The sequence below is a fragment of the Lagopus muta genome, chromosome 2 (assembly GCF_023343835.1).
Source record: "Lagopus muta isolate bLagMut1 chromosome 2, bLagMut1 primary, whole genome shotgun sequence".
Lineage (NCBI taxonomy): Eukaryota > Metazoa > Chordata > Aves > Galliformes > Phasianidae > Lagopus > Lagopus muta.
In genome coordinates, this window is record NC_064434.1 from 91662830 (window position 1) to 91681550 (window position 18721).

At 37.6% G+C, this 18721-nt stretch overlaps 1 protein-coding gene across 9 annotated transcripts in view; it reads left to right on the top strand.

Moving 5' to 3' along the window:
• MARK1 (microtubule affinity regulating kinase 1) overlaps positions 1-18433 on the top strand; it is a 54531-nt gene extending 36098 nt beyond the window's left edge. For 4 of the 9 annotated variants that reach the window (XM_048937912.1, XM_048937917.1, XM_048937918.1 and 1 more), the window contains 9 exons: positions 3530-3629; positions 4066-4178; positions 5452-5626; positions 6760-6953; positions 8501-8601; positions 11020-11181; positions 11971-12225; positions 14829-14873; positions 16833-18433. In XM_048937912.1, the coding sequence (XP_048793869.1) occupies positions 3530-3629; positions 4066-4178; positions 5452-5626; positions 6760-6953; positions 8501-8601; positions 11020-11181; positions 11971-12225; positions 14829-14873; positions 16833-17187 (1500 nt within the window). In that variant the 3' untranslated portion in view covers positions 17188-18433. The remainder of the gene's footprint in view (positions 1-3529; positions 3630-4065; positions 4179-5451; positions 5627-6759; positions 6954-8500; positions 8602-11019; positions 11182-11970; positions 12226-14828; positions 14874-16832) is intronic. The other 5 variants (XM_048937913.1, XM_048937914.1, XM_048937915.1 and 2 more) reach the window with 5 other exon arrangements.
• Positions 18434-18721: the final 288 nt, after the last annotated feature.

Genomic DNA, 18721 nt, shown 5'->3' on the forward strand with positions numbered 1-18721 from the left:
CGGGTTGGATGGGGCCCTGGACAGCCTGTGGTCTGCTATGAGATATGGAGATTGGCAGCCCTGCTTGCAGCAGGGCGGTTGAAGGTTGATGATCCTTGAGGTCTCTTCCAACCCACGCTATTGTATGATTCTATGGTTAATTTAGATTAAGAACAAGCAAAATATAGTCATTGCTTAAGCCTTCTTTTAATTTCCATGATAGGTATCTCCTGTTTTAGGGGGACCAAAAGTCTTATTGAAAACAAATAAACAACCCACCCCACTCCCCAAAACAAAACCCTGGGAAACATCCCAGAAACAAAGCAGCTTGAGTAGAAGATGTTAGTGAATTGCAACTACTGAAGACTGTCATTTAAGAACATTTCAATGTGCAAAATGCTCCCACTTGTTTGGATCAGATAATAGATTCAAAACATGGTGAAAGCTGGACAAGATCATAAATATCTTCATCTTTGAGGAATTCTTCAGGGAAAAAAAAAAAGGAATAACAGCAGCAAGCAATACCATAAGTGTTTTTGAAAGTAACACCTGCTTACTGTAGAGATGAAAGTAGAACAGAAGATAAATACATGCTTTGAAAATAGTATTTGCATGAGTTAATCGCCAGTGACCTTTGCTTTATCTTTCTGTGCATAGTTGTGCAGCAGTGGATAGAATTCCAGAGATGAAATCCCATTTAAGCAGCTTTATATTTGTGTTGATGTGACTTCTGCCCCCTGGTTATGGGTGCTACCTGTGCAAGGAAGCATGCATTTGCTGAGCTGTGTCTGCATGCAGCTTCTTTCAAGCTGATTCTGTTTTGTGATTTAATACGAGTAGTTTTAACTTGAATATAATCTGTACAGAAGAGAGCAGTGAGTGATGACTTCTATTTGGATGTTCACTAATTAATTGTGTTGTATCCATTCTCATCTGGAAGACACTGTGATAAGAGCTTAACCACCACACAAGACGTTGGAAGATTGCTCGTCTTTCCTCACAATGCAGTGTTTCAGTTTTAGGAAATACATTCCCATTTTATCTTACTTTTCTCTGGATTTTCAGCAGTTGCAGTTTCTCTTCAGATGTACTTTCATTTTCATTCAAATATTGTGGCATTTTCCAGTTCTTTTAAAATTCCTTTTTGTCTTGGAGAGAGGTGTTGCATAGCAGCCTCACAGGGAGCTGCATAGTAGTCAGGTTGTATGGAAATAAATATTACATGGGACAGGGGTGTTTTGAGTCAGTACTAAAACAGTGATGGTATGGGCAGTAGTCAGGACACTGACGAAGGGGGAGAGGCAGTACAAACTTATTTTAAGTGGGTGTTCCTAAAATTACATTTGGAGTATGTATTTAGTAGTTGGGCTCTGGAAATAAATAGCTGTTAAATTTGTGTGAGCACTTCTAAAAATACGTAACTAGAATTGGAAGTACATATTTAGTAGAAGCTTTTGAAAGGCAGAAGGATAATGTTGTCCTGGGGGAGAGGGTTTTTCCTTGTGCTGTCTTGCAGCTACTTGATCAACCCTAGCCATACATGCACTATGGTTCCCATGCATGCTTTTCCCAGACCATCCAATAGGTTGGATATTGGAGAAGTACTTTACTGCTCACTGGTGAATTCACAGCAGAGCTGAGGCTGACACAGCATCAGAGCTGCATATGTTAGCTTTACCACTCTTACTCTGGTAAGAATCAAGTAAACTTCTATTCAGATGTGTGTAGCTGACTTCTTGGTTGCAGCAGAGAGAAAACACTTGAGAAGCAAGAGAACATTTTTGTAAAACTATAAACCTTCCGGGAAGAGGTGGAAAAAGAATGCAGTATTGGAAGATATGTGGAACTCTGTCAGGTTTTCAAGAAATCCCCTGCTCCACCACCATCCTTAAGCTCTTTGCAAAGCAAAACTGAAATTCCCACGAAAGAGGGCTGTGTTTACAAGCAGTAATAAAGTACATCATTTTGAGAAAAAAACAGACCTTGAGTCAGGCAAGATTTGTATTACATAGCCTTGAAATTCAGTGGAAACTTCAATAATTTTTATTTGGTTGAAATACAGTTTGGGTTGATGATAATCAGATCTTTAAATAACCCTGACCAAGGCTGCTGTTCTGTAATCAGCTGACTTTCACAGATGTAATATTGATCCTTGAATAAGATTATTTGTGTCATTTCAGAATGCTTGTAAGAACCTGTTTTAAGAGTCATACAGTAACAGACTGTCTGATCCTCTGTTTAGTAAAATATTTAATTAGCAATGTATTATAATGGTAATTTAAAAAATGCAGGTGTTGTACAATACTCCTTTGAGAGTCGATCATGTTATTACAAGGCTACAAATAAATAACCAAGATCTATCACTAAGTAAGCTCTTGATTTGTGTGCCAGAAATGCAGTATAGAGATGCTGACAATTCTTCCCCCCACCCCAGCCACCCACAAAAGCCATAAAATCAATTATGTGGCAGAACTTTGAATAAATCTTTAAGTCTTACTGTCAGCAAATTGTTAATAGGTTCCAGTATGAAGTTTTGTATTGCACTTGTAAGGATACAACTATTTGTGTCTTTAATTTGGCAGCAGCACTGCATAGAAAGAATTTGGTAATATTAATGGAAAATTGAGTCTTTTGCTCTATGCTAGAGATAACTTAATTTGATGTTTGCAAGGCATATTTGGAGTCTGTGGGAAACTAGACTTATTGGCACTTGTTTCACAATTCTGTCAATCTAGCAAGCAATATTAGTATTGTCCCCAGAAGAGGCATGTGTGCCTCAAGCTGTGGGAGAAAAGCTGGTTTTAGCTGCTTTATAAAAAGATGATGAATATGTCCTTAAGGAGAAATTGCAGTGCAGTTAGGTGTTCCAGCTGATCGATGCTGCAGGCATACAAGGGGTCCAAGCCACAGCAGAAGGAAATTATTTTCAAAGAATGCAGGAGAAGTTTTTAAAGTTAATGCCTGTGTGGCATGGACAGAGTTAAGAGGCATTTTTCCCTCCAGCTGAACTGTGGCGTCTTTAGTTCCATTGCAGTGGGAAGATGCATAGGAAGAAAATGACAGTTTGGATCAGGGTCTTGAATTATTCTGGGAAGTATAGACACACTTCTGTATTATTCCTTAGTTTCCTACTTTGTTATTATTTGAAGGAGTTATTTATTGTGGTACAGTCTGTTTTGTAGTAGCATCCAGGAACTGTAACTAAGATTAGGGCGTGTGTCTATCCTTCAGCCCAAGAAGATCAGGCTGATGGAAGTGAAAAGTACAAAATGGAAGACTTGTGTTTGTTGGAAGTGCATCCCAGTAGTTTTTCTGATGGTTCAGCTGGTTTCTTGTATTGCAGAGGGTAAATAAACAGCACGGGTAATTAATTAATGAGGAAAAAAAAGAATGTGAAAGGTAACAGAAGATACGGTAAGAAGATACGAGTTGGGGAAAGGTAGGAGAGAGATGGCAATGGTCCAGTTATCTTGGATTTCAAGTTGTTTTATTACTCAAATCAGCTGGCACAGATTTAATCAAGTATGTAAATATTGATTTCTTTTCCTAGCAAATTATGAAGGATCGGTGGATGAATGTTGGCCATGAAGAGGAAGAATTGAAGCCATATACCGAGCCTGAACCAGACTTTAATGACACCAAGAGAATAGGTAAGGCTTCTAGGAAAATGCTGTGTATTACATTCATAGGCAATTCTATCTTGTAAGTCAGACAAAACTCTTTAACAGCATTTAAGATACTTATCATACAAGTGAAATGTTTTCTTATTTAAATGAGAAATTTCATTACAGTGCTTTCCTCATAACTGCTGCTGTGACAGAGATGACATGAATCTACATCCACAGTAAAGAACAAATCAGATTGCAGAATTCAAAAGGCAAAAGGAAAGGGACTTTGTTATGCTAGTAGTGTTTTCTTTATCAGCTGTGGTCAGAGAATGCACTGTGTTGGCACTGTAGCAATCATAGCTTCTGTTTGCAGTGTTGAATTTGTTGAATTACATTGTGAGTTTTCAAGATGAAAAAAAACCAACAGTGAAAGCAAGGATATACATTCTATCTGATTTCTCTTTCTCTTTATTTCTAGACATTATGGTAACAATGGGTTTTTCAAGAGAAGAAATCCACGAATCTTTAGTAAACCAAAAGTACGATGAAGTCATGGCTACTTACTTGCTTCTAGGTAGAAAGCCACCTGAAGTAAGTGATACCTAATGTACATCTTCTATATTGGCCTTTAGGTCTGGTTGATTTGAATATTCTGATCTTCAATGTTTTATGAAAAATTCAATTAATAAATCAAAATAGTAATTTGGAATTGGTAACTTCAGGAATGTGTCTCCCATTCTTCTCATATATTCTTGGGTATCTTGTTAGTTCCCACATGAAGAAATAGACTAAGTGTAGTGTCTTGATATTCATTCCTATATATATATATATGAATGAATATATATATATGAATATATGAATATATGAATGAATATATATATATATATATATATATATATATATGCAACTAAGAAAGCTAGCTGTTAATCTGAAGTGGAATGACTTTAGATGCCAAGTCATATTTCTGTCCTGTGATATATCTTTTCAGTTTAAATCTGAACTGTATAAGAATTTGACTAAATGAATTGTTTTTCTAAGCTGTGACATCCTTTATTTCTCAGAAATATATTCATCCTTTCTGACTCATATGCTGTTATTATATATTTTATTCTATAATCACTTCATCACAGCCATTAATAAGTCTGTGATAGGAAGTAATTTGGCTGTTTTAGAACTCATTGGATCTGTAGATCTCCTGGGATGCAGGAATTTTCTAGAAAAAGAGCTGTGAACAGAGGCTTTCTTTTTAGAAGGACTCTTTCTTTCCTGGTGCTTCTTTGGCCTTCCCTCATTTCTGAGATAGTGTAGCTCTGTATGAGTGTGCTTTCCCATAAAATTTCTGAACCAGAATTTCCTTCTGATGGCAGAACATAGGAAGAATCTACCTAAAACAATTTTGACTCAAGCTGCTTAAAAGAGATTTCTTTTTCCACTGCTCTTAACAACTTACACTGATTAGGTACCACGAAACTAGTAGCAGAATTCCATACCTTATAAAGACACTTCAAATCCTATAAAGAGTCCTTGAATCAGTAATACTTCCCCCTCTGTTTTCATGTTATAAGTTTTCTTTTAAATTAAAAAAAAAAAATGCAAGAGGAGAAATTCTTTGGTTTATGTTTAACGCAGATTTGGCACCTGTCAAGATTATTCTAATTTCATTTTAAGCATTCTGTAACTCTTCAGCTTTAGTACGAGTTTCTAAAACATACAAAATTAAGTGATGAAAAACTTTCTTGAAAACTGAACTGTGAAGGTAATTTTAAATATAAAGGATAGTGCCTTTCTTTGGAACTCTTCACTTTCTTGTGCCGTAAAAGAAGCAGAAATGTTGGATTCTGTTTATGCTTTGTGTTTCTTGTAGTTTGAAGGAGGCGACTCCCTATCCAGCAGCAACTTGGGTCAAAGATCTCGTCCTAGCAGCGACCTCAACAACAGCTCTGTGCAGTCTCCTGCTCACTTGAAGGTCCAACGGAGTATATCTACCAATCAGAAACAACGGCGGTTCAGCGATCATGGTGGGGATGACATTCCAACAAGTAAAGTAACATACACAATTTAAGTCTGAATGGGCAGTGTTTTGTGAACCTGGCCGGTCCACCACTCTGTGCATTTGTTGTGTATCTCGTCACGCTCCACTGTGGTGCTTCTATCTGTATGAACGTTCCTGTGGTAAATCTGGGGCAACGCGAGTTACGCGTTTAATTTTTGTCTTGCTACTTGGTTGACTCAGTAAATGAGAGCTTGAGGATGTTTCCTGTTAGGAAGTAGAGGCAAAATATTGATCTGAATAAACGTAAACCATTACATTTAGCAGTGCATTTGGAGTTAGGACCAAACTGGAAATTTTTCTCAGAGCTAACAATTTTGCCAGGTGTTCAGGAAACATTTTCGGGTGCAACTAGTCACATCAGAAATGAAAGTACATGTAAAGTATTGAATGAAAGCTTTCTTCCTCATAAAGAGCTATCAAATTACTAGAATCATTTAAAAATTGTTTTGCCTTCCTCTCTGTCTAATCTTACGTTGTTCTAATTCATTTTTTGCACTACCATTCTCCCCATATGGTAGTGTGGCATTTAAAAAAAAAAGTCATCAATATTGTGAAACATCATTAGCTGATGTGACTTTACTTCAAGGCAACATAAAATCCTGTTGATTAAGGATTTGCCTGAAAGCTCTTCAACAATTCTTTCCCCCCCCCAGTGATTATTATTTTCCACGTATAAATGTGCTTGTAAAGAATACCCTTAGCATTTTTGAGGGAAAAATACTTTTCAAGCTAGATTCGGGAAAATATATGCATCAAAAAGTACAAAAAGTCAAAATTTGATGTTTTTGATGTTTCCTCTAGCTTTTTTTAATAATATTGCAGAAAATGCACTGGTTCAAATGAGAATTATACTATTCCTACTTCCTACCTATATGTGAATCTCAGTGTACAGTTCTCAATTGCACACTGTTAATAAGGAGAGCATGTTTAAGAAGAGCTTAGAATGTCAGAGCTCAGTTTAATACTTTGATATGTGTGCTGAGATTGCAGTTGTAGTTCTTCAGAAAGTCCAAATGTAATCCCCATGAGTCAGGAAAAACAAACAAACAAACAAAAACCAACCTTGTTTTGACCAAGAGATTATTTTTAGGTATTGCTAATAATGTTTTTATTTGACAGTTGGTCCATCAATTCCTCCTACTGTGTCATACACAAAAAGGGCTCAGGCAAACAGTGTGGAAAGTGAACAGAAAGAAGACTGGGACAAAGATGTGTCACGCAAACTGAGCAGCACAACAGTGGGATCCAAAGGAGAGATGGCTGCGAGTCCACTTGTGGGTCCAGAAAGAAAGAAATCAACTACAGTTCCCAGTGTGAGTGTGTGTGCTTTTGGTTTGTTAAATTTGTTTTTCTCTTAACATTATTATAGACATAATAGTTACTAAACATGCTACTAATACCTTTTCTGACACATTCTTCTGGCAAACAGAAATAGGCTGCAATGAATGTCTTTTAAAATAAACCTCTCCCTTTCCTCCCTAACTTCATTTTCTAACACTAATGTAGAAGTAGTAAGCATGAGAATATCTGCACTGGGGCGAACTGAGGGTTTGTCAAGGCAAATATTGGACACTTAAGGAAAGAATGTGAGATCAGAGCCAATACAGAGTGCTCTGTCCTTGGTTTTTCATGCTTTCCCTGGTTTCTAATGCTTGTGTTATCTACAGAGAAGTCAAAGGTCTTCCTGAATCAGAGAATTCATCTGAATGTTATTTTGTAATATCCCTCATGAAATGTCTCTCCATCTGTTTCTCTGTCTGTTTATCTTTCTGAAGCTGCTCTATTTTTGACTTGAGAAATGGGATGAGGTGAGGGGGAATAACCCTTCTGTTCCCTTGTGTGTACTTGTTGATATCTCAGAATATCCCAAGTTGGAAGGGACCCATAAGGATCACTGAGTCCAGCCTTTGGCTGCACACAGCACCACCCAAAATCCCCAAATCCAAACCTTATGTCCTTCTTACACTGTGGCACATTTAACATCTTCAGTCATATTAGTCTAACTTCTGAGAGTTTAATTTCAAAAAATATTTACTGTTGTTAATCTTCCTTACAAAACTGGTTTGAAACATTTATTCAGTAGTTTCTGCAGAGAGATACTAAAGCAGAAAAGCTGTAAATAAGGAGAGCGTAAACACAGTAGGTCTTGCAGAGCTGAGCTTAGTGCATATGAAATTGAGGAAACTTTCACTATACAATTTTGTGCATGGCAGGAGGAGAATGAGAATGTTTGTAGGTATTTAATGAAATGTGTTTGAACTAAAATTAGTAACAGAGATAAGGTCCCATCATGGCTACAGGACACTTCTGCCATCTCACTATAAATTCTCACGGTCAAACTATTCTCTGTTCTCCATCATAACCTCAGGTTTGACTGACAGAGATTGACAGTATTTTCATTTTTTTTCTTTAAAACCCTTTTGATTAGGGAGGCAAGCTTCAAGCCAGAGCCCTAGTTAGCAACTTATTCTGTGCAAGGACCTTTAAGCCAGTCAGATGTAGGTGTTCTTGGGAAGGTTCCAGTTTGCTGTTTCAGCTCTTGATCCCAAAGTCAAATAATTCAGCAGTGCGTTATATAGAAATTGGGTAGTAATATTTAGTAAAACAGGTATCAGCAAAGTTAATTTTCTCTGTTTTCTCTTAATGAACATTGAATGGTACAGTAAAGAGACGGTGGATGAAGTATTGAGGGGGATAAAAGTAGCTAGTGATGTAACTGATTTGTGTTAGCGTATTAAGTTCATTAAGGCATTTAGAATGGTGGAAATTCTGTTTTGATTTCCCAGGTTTGCTTTTTGTACAACATAAAACATAGAAGATAAGACTGAAATTAAATGAAATACTTTAATTTTTCTTCTAGAACAATGTATTTTCTGGAAGTGGAATGACAAGAAGGAACACTTATGTTTGTGAACGTTCTTCAGATCGCTATTCTGCAATACAGAATGGGAAGGACAACAGGTATTCCCTCTTGTGTGTTAATTTGGGTACACAGACTGGAGGCACAGAAGTGGGTTATGAGACAATCAATACAGTTATGAAGCATGGTGTGAGAAGTAAAGTTTTACTGTGTGTTTTTATCTTCTCATCCGACGCAGCTTCAATATTTATGATGAAATACAAAGTTGTAGATCTGCCTTTTCCTCTTCTTCTGGATCATCTTTCAAATCCCTTCATAATTACTCAAATATTTAAAAATTCAGACTTGTTAGTGCTTTTTGGTGTCTCTGTTTGGTCCAAGTAATATTCTGATAGTGTTTATAACCAATTTATATCTGTATGCAGGATGCTGATCGCAGTTATTCAGTGTGCTTTGTCAAATACTAACATATTTAATGCTTCAACAATGACTTGTTAAAAAACACAGATTTTGTTTATGTTTGGTATTACAGCATTATTTACCCCTTGTATCTGGCTGAAAAATAGAAAATAAAGGGCTGTTGATCTGCATTAAGATGACAAGCTGTGAAACATGAGGAAGTTGACACCACTTGCTGTTATTTAAATTGCTTAAAGAAGGAATTGCTTAAAAAGCCGTAAAGCTAATTAACTGATTTCTAATTATTGGATGGGATTTTCCAAAAGACCTTTCTAAATTTTTGTGTACACCTTAACATATGTTGAAACAACGGTTTAAACCATCTTTAAAAAAAACAACAAAGCAAACCTTGTTTAGATGTAGAGTTACAATCTGTATTCAAATATATCCTAATCTCACAAATATTAACTTTCGCTTTAATAGATGTAAACTCCAACACCACTTTAATGAGAAGTGACTCTTCTGAAGTTCTTCATTTTATAGTTCTTCTTTAATTATTTCTGTAGGATTGCAAAACAGCCAAGTCTTGATTCCTCTTCTTTTCATGAGTGCAATAACCGTGCTCGGTTCTTCATGAAGAACGAAGAAGAATGTTGCAGTTCAGTTTGTGTTTGGTGTAGCTGAACATCTCGTGCCATCACCACATTAGTCAGATTCTGAAATCTTTACTTTGCTACAGATATTATTTCACTTTGGGACTGCTGTTGCTAGTACATAATTAATGTAATTTTGCTTATCCTTATGGAGGCAAAGCTGTATTTTGGCCTAAGTTACCTGACATTGTTTTTAAAAATTCATGACATACTATTACTTCTACTACCTTGCCTTTTTTGCTACTTAGTTGAAGCAGAAATAAAAAGTACGGGTGGAAGGAGCTGCATCAGTCTAGCATTGGCTTGAGAGAGAGCTGATGCAGAAGGCAAATAGTTTGCTTGAAGCAGAGCAGCCTGTTCTGTTCGGAGCTGCTGTGGTGCTGCTCTGTGAGGCCTGGGAGGAGCCTTCCCGTGCCTCAGGGACTCTGCAGCCACAGGGCAAGAAGTTTCCTTCTTACTGGGGTCATGACCAGGTGTTTAAATGCTGTCCGCATCTCCTGCGTGAACTTTTATAGCTTCCTATGTTTTATTTCACTTTCAGTTCTTACTTAGAGGTAGATTTGGGGGGTTTTGGTTGTCATGAGTTTGGTCTGTAGGGATTTCACCTATTGGGAAACACCCAGCATGGCAGCTCCAGGTACTGATCACCAGAAGATCTTTCAAATTGCAGTGCTGTCATTGTCAGAAGTGTTTTATGGTGTGTTGGCATTCTTTAAAGTATCAAAGATATTTTTCAGAAACAAGTACAAACTTGCTTGATAAGTGTAGTAGCTGCACAATAAGATGCAAGCAGTTCCTCATGTGCATGGCTTTTTGAGGTGTTACCACAATAGAAGTTAAAGCCAGAGAACTACAGACGTGAGGCCACCTATTTTCTGTTGTCTTTAATTGTTCCACATAGCTGTAACGCCTCTGTTTAATGGTGCAAGAATCAAAGGGAATTTTTCCTCTCCCAGGGATGTTTTAAACACTTACAGAAAATTCAAGTTTGACAACTTTTTGGCAGTTAAGTGATGAAGGGTGGGAATAATTCAGAGTTGCTTTCAGGCTGCTGACTGAGCGCTCTGAATTGACCTCTTCTGTAAGTTGGGCTTTCTCTTGAAGCTGACTTGCCTTTAATGCACTACACAGAAGTCTGAAGGAGAAGTACAGCTTGGAGTGAATGTGTTTTTAAAGGGCTAGGTAACAATGTGGCAGCAGTTAAAAAAAGAAAAAAATGTTCTCAGTTTAGGTGTTTGAATTCTAACTGAAGAGTGTTCACTGTTAAAGACTTACCCTCAATTACATATCCTTTACTTCAGCAGCAGGAGGCAGCCTCATCACTCTGTCTTCTGATTATTTAAACAGTGCTTGCTACATTCCAGAAGAAAATGTGACTTGCTGCATTCCGTTTCGCAGGGTTTTACACTAACTTTCTTTTTTCCTTTTCATTTCTCTGTCCCTCCTGCCTTGCTGCCATGACAAAAGCCTAACAGAAATGTCTGCAAGTAGCACATCTTCTGCAGGTTCTGCAGTAGCTTCTGCTGTGTCAACACGGCCTCGACATCAGAAGTCTATGTCTGCCTCTGGTCACCCTATAAAAGTCACACTGCCAACCATCAGAGATGGCACTGAAGGTTACCGACCAAGGTAATAGATTGCGTATTATTTCTTTAATGCTTTAGAAATGATGTTCTGAAGTTCGTGTACTTTGATATGTTTGTACTCAATTTTAAACTGTCACGTTACATTCTGTTCTGAAGCAGTAGCTCACTCAAGCAATATGGGTGTTTAGAGGTGACTTAAAAACTGATATCATTCACGATGCCTTTATGTAAAGTTAAAGAAGTTCCTTGACTGCCTCCCTCTGGAAGCTTCTGCAAAACTGCTAGATCTAAGTGTAACTAATTTAGACAGGGCCATACAACACAGGCTGCCGTAAGTTCATGTGAAATACTGATATGTTTTGGAGATTACTAAGTTTCTTTCTGTCTGAAGGCACCATAAGGTAGCTGTTCCCACTATAAATTGCCTAAATAACTTTATATATTTGTGACATCTGGCTATTTCAGAAATACTTAAGCTCTTGGAATACTTATATGTTGAAGGTTTTGATTAATGCTTTTTTTCTTTCAGGAAGAGGGCTGGGAAAAACTTTCATATCTCTCTAAGGCTTTTCTCTCTCTCCTTTGTCCTATTATTTGTGTATATTTTCTTTTTAAACTGCTCTTAATACCTGAGGTAGTTGGTTCTACGCTGAAAATCTCTCTTGATTTGTTTCCAAGCATGAATCATTGAAACTCAATCAGTAGCAGATTCAAGTTTAAAAAAAAAAAAAGAAAAATTGAGTGGAGATTTTTCCTATCATTGAGAAATGGTTGTCATGAAGGAGGGTTTTTAGCACAGTCTTTCTCTTTATTTATGCTTCTGTTTTCCCAGCAGTGCAACTCAAAGAGTGCCTGCTGCTTCCCCGTCTGCTCATAGTATTAGCACTACCACTCCAGACCGAACCCGCTTTCCTCGGGGGAGTTCAAGTCGAAGCACTTTCCATGGTGAGCAGCTAAGGGAGCGGCGTAATGCCACTTACAATGGACCACCTGCCTCACCATCACATGAAACCGGTGCTTTTGCACATGCTAGAAGAGGGACATCAACTGGTATAATAAGCAAGATAACTTCCAAGTTTGTTCGCAGGTTAGTACCTCAATTTCTAAGAAAAGTGCCCAGCCTGTAGCTAGGGCTGTAATTGCAAAGTCATGGAGAATTTCCAGTTCAACAGCCTGCAATGTATGTAAATTCAGTTAGAATGCTGTTTTATGTGTTCCTTTCAGAACCTGCCTTGTTTTACTTGTGTATACTGTAACGTTCCTGTTTGACCAGCTATTCTCCTGTTCCTTTATTGTGAAAGAGCAAGAGAATGCTGCTCAGTTTTCTTGTTCATGCTTTATAGCTGAAAGATAAAGGTGCTATTCTAAGTTAAAATGAAATGAGCTTAAATGGTGGCTTAAATGAGTCATTATTTATTATTAACAATACTTCATGATTAAGTACCAAGTCTGGGTGTAGTTTGCTGCAAGGACTGTATTCACAATTGTATTACTGTGCTTAGATGGAATCAGTGCTTACAGATTATTTCAGGGAATTCAACTTCTGTGAACAAACGAGAAGTTTAGAAGTGGGGAGAAGTCACATGTCTGGAAATAGTAATATTTCAGTGTTATGCAGCCCCTCATGTCATGCTGTTACAGTGTAATGAGAAGCCTTTGAAACTAAGTTCAGGATTCTGAAAGAAGAGAATGGACACGTGCAGCAGTTTCCTGGAACTGCATTCGCCCCTGTGGTGATGCTAACAGCAATATTGCTGTGAGGAAAGCTGCTGGGGAAGATTTTCAAATGCTCCATTTTCATGTGACTGTTTACACAGCGGTCACAGTAGCTTTCTCAAAAAGAGACTTTCCAGTTTTTCCTCTGTTTAACAGGCATTAGTCTATTTATGAAGGTGTTGTTACTACACTACTGTCAACTTCACAGTAGAATTTCATTTTGGAAACTATTGTTTTCTTTGCAGATTCATACTGTTATGTACTGAATTCTACCGTTTGTACATAGAAGAAGGATAAATTCAGAGTTAGTTTAAGCCAGTAGTTGCACATTCAGAAGTACAAGACAATGAATTACTGAAGGTGATATTACAAAGGAACAGTGAAAGCCTGGAATGCAAAGGTGTTCCTTGTAAAAGTGACTTCAGCTGGTCTGCAGAAAGTGTGTCAGTGTGTGTCTGTGACAATTGAGGAGGGGAGGGAAAGAAATAGTGCGTGAATCATTTTCCTGTTTCAGAAACCTGAAAATGAAAGATTCCCCATTATCAGTATGTCCAGCACTACACAGAAAGAAAGGTATTTTCTGCTAAGTAACTGGTCAGTTTCTTGAGCACAGGCTGGCTTTTGTTGTAGCTCAGGGTTTTGTTATGAGGAATAGTACCTGGAATTTCCTCATTTTAAAGAGAGACATGGAAGGTTTAATGTATCTGTTATGTTAAGCTACAGTAATACTGTTGTAAAACACATGGTTAGAATTAACATGTTGTAAACTGTGTTGTCTTTTGAAACAAACATTTTTCTATAGCACTTTTAATATAATTTGCTATTGTTTTATACTGTGAAAAATGAAAATGAGAAATACATTTGCTTGTAGTGAAGACCTCAGAGTACTTTGTTTTTAAATTTTGGGTTTGAGACTTACAATGGCTGGGATTACATAGTTGGGCTTGTTTTTTCCAGTTCTTTCAGTTGGCATCATGTAAGTTGCATGCCTTTAACTTCTGTACTGTTGAGGAAATAATGATTTAAAGCATACTTTGATCAGAAGGTATCACAAAAGATTATTATATATATTTTTTTTAACTTTTGGCAAATGTCTTTTTTGGTAAGTATATAAAAATAAATGCATAATGAGAATGTTTTATGTGTAGGATATCAAAGTATTTTCTATCAGTGTTTTATAACAAATGATACTTCTCTGATAGTGGTTCCTAAAGTATTTGTTTTGAAGATATTACTTGAATCAGTTAATTAAAATTGTGTCCTTTAAATGTTTGCACTGCAGCAGTATAAACTAGGTGGCTCATATGGTCTGTGAATGTATCTGCCAGCTGCTTCAGACTACAGAATGTCTCCTTAATGAAGTTCAATTCTAATTTAACAAAGTGGAGAAAAAAAAAATCCAGTCAACTTCCAGCTCACCAACAGCCTTACTGAAGTCAGTGTAACAGCTGACATGCTCAAAGTTGAGCGGATGTTGAAGGAACCTTTCTGAACTGGGCTCCAAACACGTGGCCATGCAGATTCTTAGGCGCGTCTTGTCCTTAATGACGAGTCCTCTAAGGGTGGGCATGCATGCACCAAAGTGCTGTCAGCACAGGAAGCCCTGGCCCACAGGGGTGCCAAGCTGAGCTCCCCAGCCCACCTCAACTGACCACTGCTGTTCCGTGCTTGCTGGAATTACATGGGGAATCCGCTCTGTCTGCACTAGGCTGAGAGCAACGTGTTCATTTTAACATGAGATTAAAAAATAAAAAAGTAATAATTACATCTCAGAGCTGAAAGAAGGCAAGGTGTCATAAATGGAAATAAAAATCACAGATGTGAAGAAATACTATTAAACAATACTAGACTTGACGTTATTACACTGATTTTTTTTCTCTTCAGTAGCTATTTAACATTGTACTAGATGTAGGTTTTTCTTAACTTTTATTTTTCACCTTTATCATTGAATCTCAACCTTAACTTTGTTTTGAGGGATCCAAGTGAAGGCGAAGCCAGTGGCAGAACTGACACCTCAAGGTGAGGAGCCACTATTAATACTTCGCTCCTAGGTCTTCTGCATCATGGTTTAAGTGATTTCTTAAAGACTTTAAATCAGGATGTAAAATAGAATAGTGCTTAAGTAATCTGCATTTTAAAAAATGTTGTGGATTTGGGGGGGAGGGGGCTATGGTGAGGTCCTTTACCCATCGTTCTTGCTTTTTTGTAAAGTACTTACAAACCTCTATTCCTTTCAATAATTACGTCCTGATAGGAGTAAACCAGTCATTTAGACATCTAAAATCATGCTTTGGCTTCTAAATATTTCACGGTGTTTACTTTTGGTTTCAGTGGAAAATGTAACGTACTTTGTGTGTCTGTGCGTATAGATCTGTACACTAAATTTTTACAGTAGTTTGCATACTGTGTTAATTACTGGAACTACTGTTTGCCAGAAGTAAACACCCTACTGTGCCTGCTGAATGAATGCCACTTTGCACAGAGAAAAAAAATAAGTGACATTCAGACAAAAAGGGTGGTGACTGCTAAGTGCTGACTTTGTATGGCAGCTGCCATGTACAAATCTGTAGATGGTGTATTAGTAGTAAAGCATTCCTTCACATGCTCATTTTCCAGCATATCTGCTCTTTTGCCATCTTCCAGCATTTAATTCTGCATTTTCGGTGTGCTTAGCGTAGTGCATAACTTTTTTTCTTTTTATGCTGTCTGAAGGACAGGCTTTGCAGTTTGCATTCTAAGCTGGTCAACTACAGAAAGTTTTTAGTTTTCAAAACGAGTCAGTGGACCCTTATCTTAAAAATAAATAAAATTAAATTAAAAAATCAATTTCTTAGCTGGATACAGTGTTTCGTACGCAGCACTTTTTACCTTCATTAGAGTCTATCACAGCTAGAATTCGACATGGTGAAGGAAAAGTCATTAAACATTCAAATGAAATTAAGTGTGAAGTTGCTTTCAGCTCTTGCTTTCATTCTCCAGCTTCCTCTACTTTTTGTCATCCTACATTGTCTTTTTTGGGCTAAAAGTTGTTTTAGATGTTAGCCCTGTCACGCTCTATCCTGTAGTATTGATGTGGTTCTTGGGAGATGACAAAGAATGTTAAATGTAACTGTTTGTTTTGGCTTCTCTCTGAGTAGCAATAAATTACAGGGTATTAAAGTGAGAAAAGCACCTTTCCCCCATCACTTTCAACCAGTGGTGGATGGAGGAGGCATCAGGTATCGTACAGACCTGGGACGAGAACAGAAATTGTTGGCTCTGGAATGTCTCTAAAATAATCAGTGCTGTTTCTCAATGTTGGCTGAGTGGTTTAGTAATCTACCAACAAGACGTGCTTGTAATGAAGCACAAAATTCTGCTTCATCAGTTGAAATAGAGCATATCATTATAAGGTCTCTGCACAGAGAGAGGTCAAAAATAGATGGAGGAAAAAAAAAGGGGGGGGGGGGAGGAGGGAAGAGAAAAGGTAGAGAAGTAGAGGGGAAATAAACTGAATGAATTGCAGGATGGGGTTATTTCTCTGCTGCTTTTACAGTATGGTTTACGCTTCAGGATTGTGTCCCTCAACTTCAGTTTTGTTGGTGTATGGCATGCTGCAGATCATGAAATCAGCAGAACTTCAGTCATGCTTTTACATAGCTCCCACCTCCTTTGGAGCAGTATGGAGTTAACATGTGTCTGCAGTTACCATTACGTGTGTTGTCATCAGAAGGTTTTAGAACAGGGGTTTCCAAACTGGGTTTGCTTGTATGCCATCGTGGCAGCTGCACCAGCTGTGGTATCAGCTCCCAGTGCAGTGCCGTGCTGCACATGGATGCACGAGTGTTCAGACAGTAACGGTGTAACGCTTCAGCTTGCACACGACTAACATGGCGTGTCAGCCACAGTTTAGAAACCCTTGTTCAAAACCGTGTTTCTCTTCTCTCTCTCGGTTGTGCTGCTTTCGCTCCTGACTGTTCTGTATGCCGCTTCTTCCAGGAGCGTTTCTGGAGAGCCGAAAGACAGAGAGAAGGAGGATAGCAAAGATTCGAAGCCACGTTCCTTGCGGTTCACGTGGAGTATGAAGACCACTAGTTCTATGGACCCAAACGATATGATGAGAGAGATTCGCAAGGTGTTAGACGCTAATAACTGTGATTATGAACAAAAAGAGAGGTTTTTGCTCTTCTGTGTTCACGGTGATGCACGACAAGATAGCCTTGTTCAGTGGGAGATGGAAGTCTGCAAACTGCCGCGATTGTCACTCAATGGAGTTCGTTTCAAGAGAATATCTGGAACTTCTATTGCATTTAAGAACATTGCATCCAAGATAGCAAACGAGCTTAAGCTGTAAAGAGAAATTGAATTTTTTGGGATCAGGGAAGATTCATACACGATCTACACTTTGAATGTACTGGTTACGCCTAACGTGATTGGCCTGTGAAACTCCCATGTAGAAATTGCCCTTATTGCAATAAGGTTATACATAGTTATTCAGAATTGTAAAGTTAAATCCAGTATGACCTATATTAAATAACTAGCTAAAGAAGTTATGTTCACATGTACAGGTAAGTATATAGAGCATTCTGTTCATTTTATGTTCATAGGGTTGTATAATAAAAAGATGACTGCTTAAATTCAGATCTTGTATAGTTGTCTAGATTTCTGCACAGAAATGTATGTTTGATGCTTTGAGTTGGAGAAGTTCTTCCCTATCATTTACATTTTTGGTGGTTTTTATAAGTCTTACCTCTATCATGCGTTTTTAGAAAAAAAAAAAAAAAGAAAGAAAAAATTTGTGTCCTGAGTCAAATGCACAAATGTAGTTTTCACAACTGTAGCATGACCATTTTTATTTAAAGGTTGTTCATGATCTGAACCCAGAGTCGATGGATGAATTGGCTTTAGTTCCACACAAGACTGTTCCTGCTTATCTTTGGCTCTTACCTTGCTGTTGGACAGTGTTGAGTTGAAAGATACGAACATGTTTACAGTGTTGGCACTTACAGTTTAAAACCTTTGTTTTGCCTTGGGCTGGCTCAGAGCTGTGGGGGAACAGAATCCAGGCGTGATGTTTTGTCTGCAAATGATAGTGCTTGCTCCCGTGGCCCATTAACAAATGTAGCACCATAATGGAGAACTGCAGTTATTTCACTTGAGTATCATGGTATAAAATATCACTCGTTTGCTGCCTTCCGAATGCTATGAATTCCATTTTATGGAAATACATTGGGACTGTTTAATAGCACAAGATGATCTGAAGTGTTGACCAATTGTGTAAGTTAATAATACCACCTCAGGAATTAGCTTGGCTTTTGGAATACATGCCCCCAAAGAGTACATGCAATTCCACGTACTATTTTACAGCTGAACATACATTGTTTATAACGATAAATTGTTGATTTATGCTTTGTGGTTGTACAGTTTGTTCCCATGTAACCTGTTTGTGTTTAATATTTTACCAGATTTCTTGTATTTATTCCACATCATTATGCCTGTAATGTGCAGCTTTGTAATTAGGCGTTTGCCTACAGAAAAGAAAAAGAAAAAAAAAAAAGCAAACCACATTTTTTTTTCCCTTCATAATTAATGATTATAAAGTATGTAAAACCACTAGTACTGGTACATTTTAATACTTGTTATTTTGTACTGAATTAACCATAGAGGTTGGTTGTGCAATGTTATTTAATGTCGTAATTACTGTAATATCAACATATGGGCCCCATCCGCACACTCTTGTGAAGAATAGAAAGTTCATTAAGAAATTGTCACTTTAAAAAATAAAAACTAAAAAAAAAAAAGCTGTGGTAAACTCTGTAACCCGAAGTTAGAAGGCTGTAAGTGTAGTAAATGTGCCATTCAGGAATGGCTTCTTGACGAAGATGGAC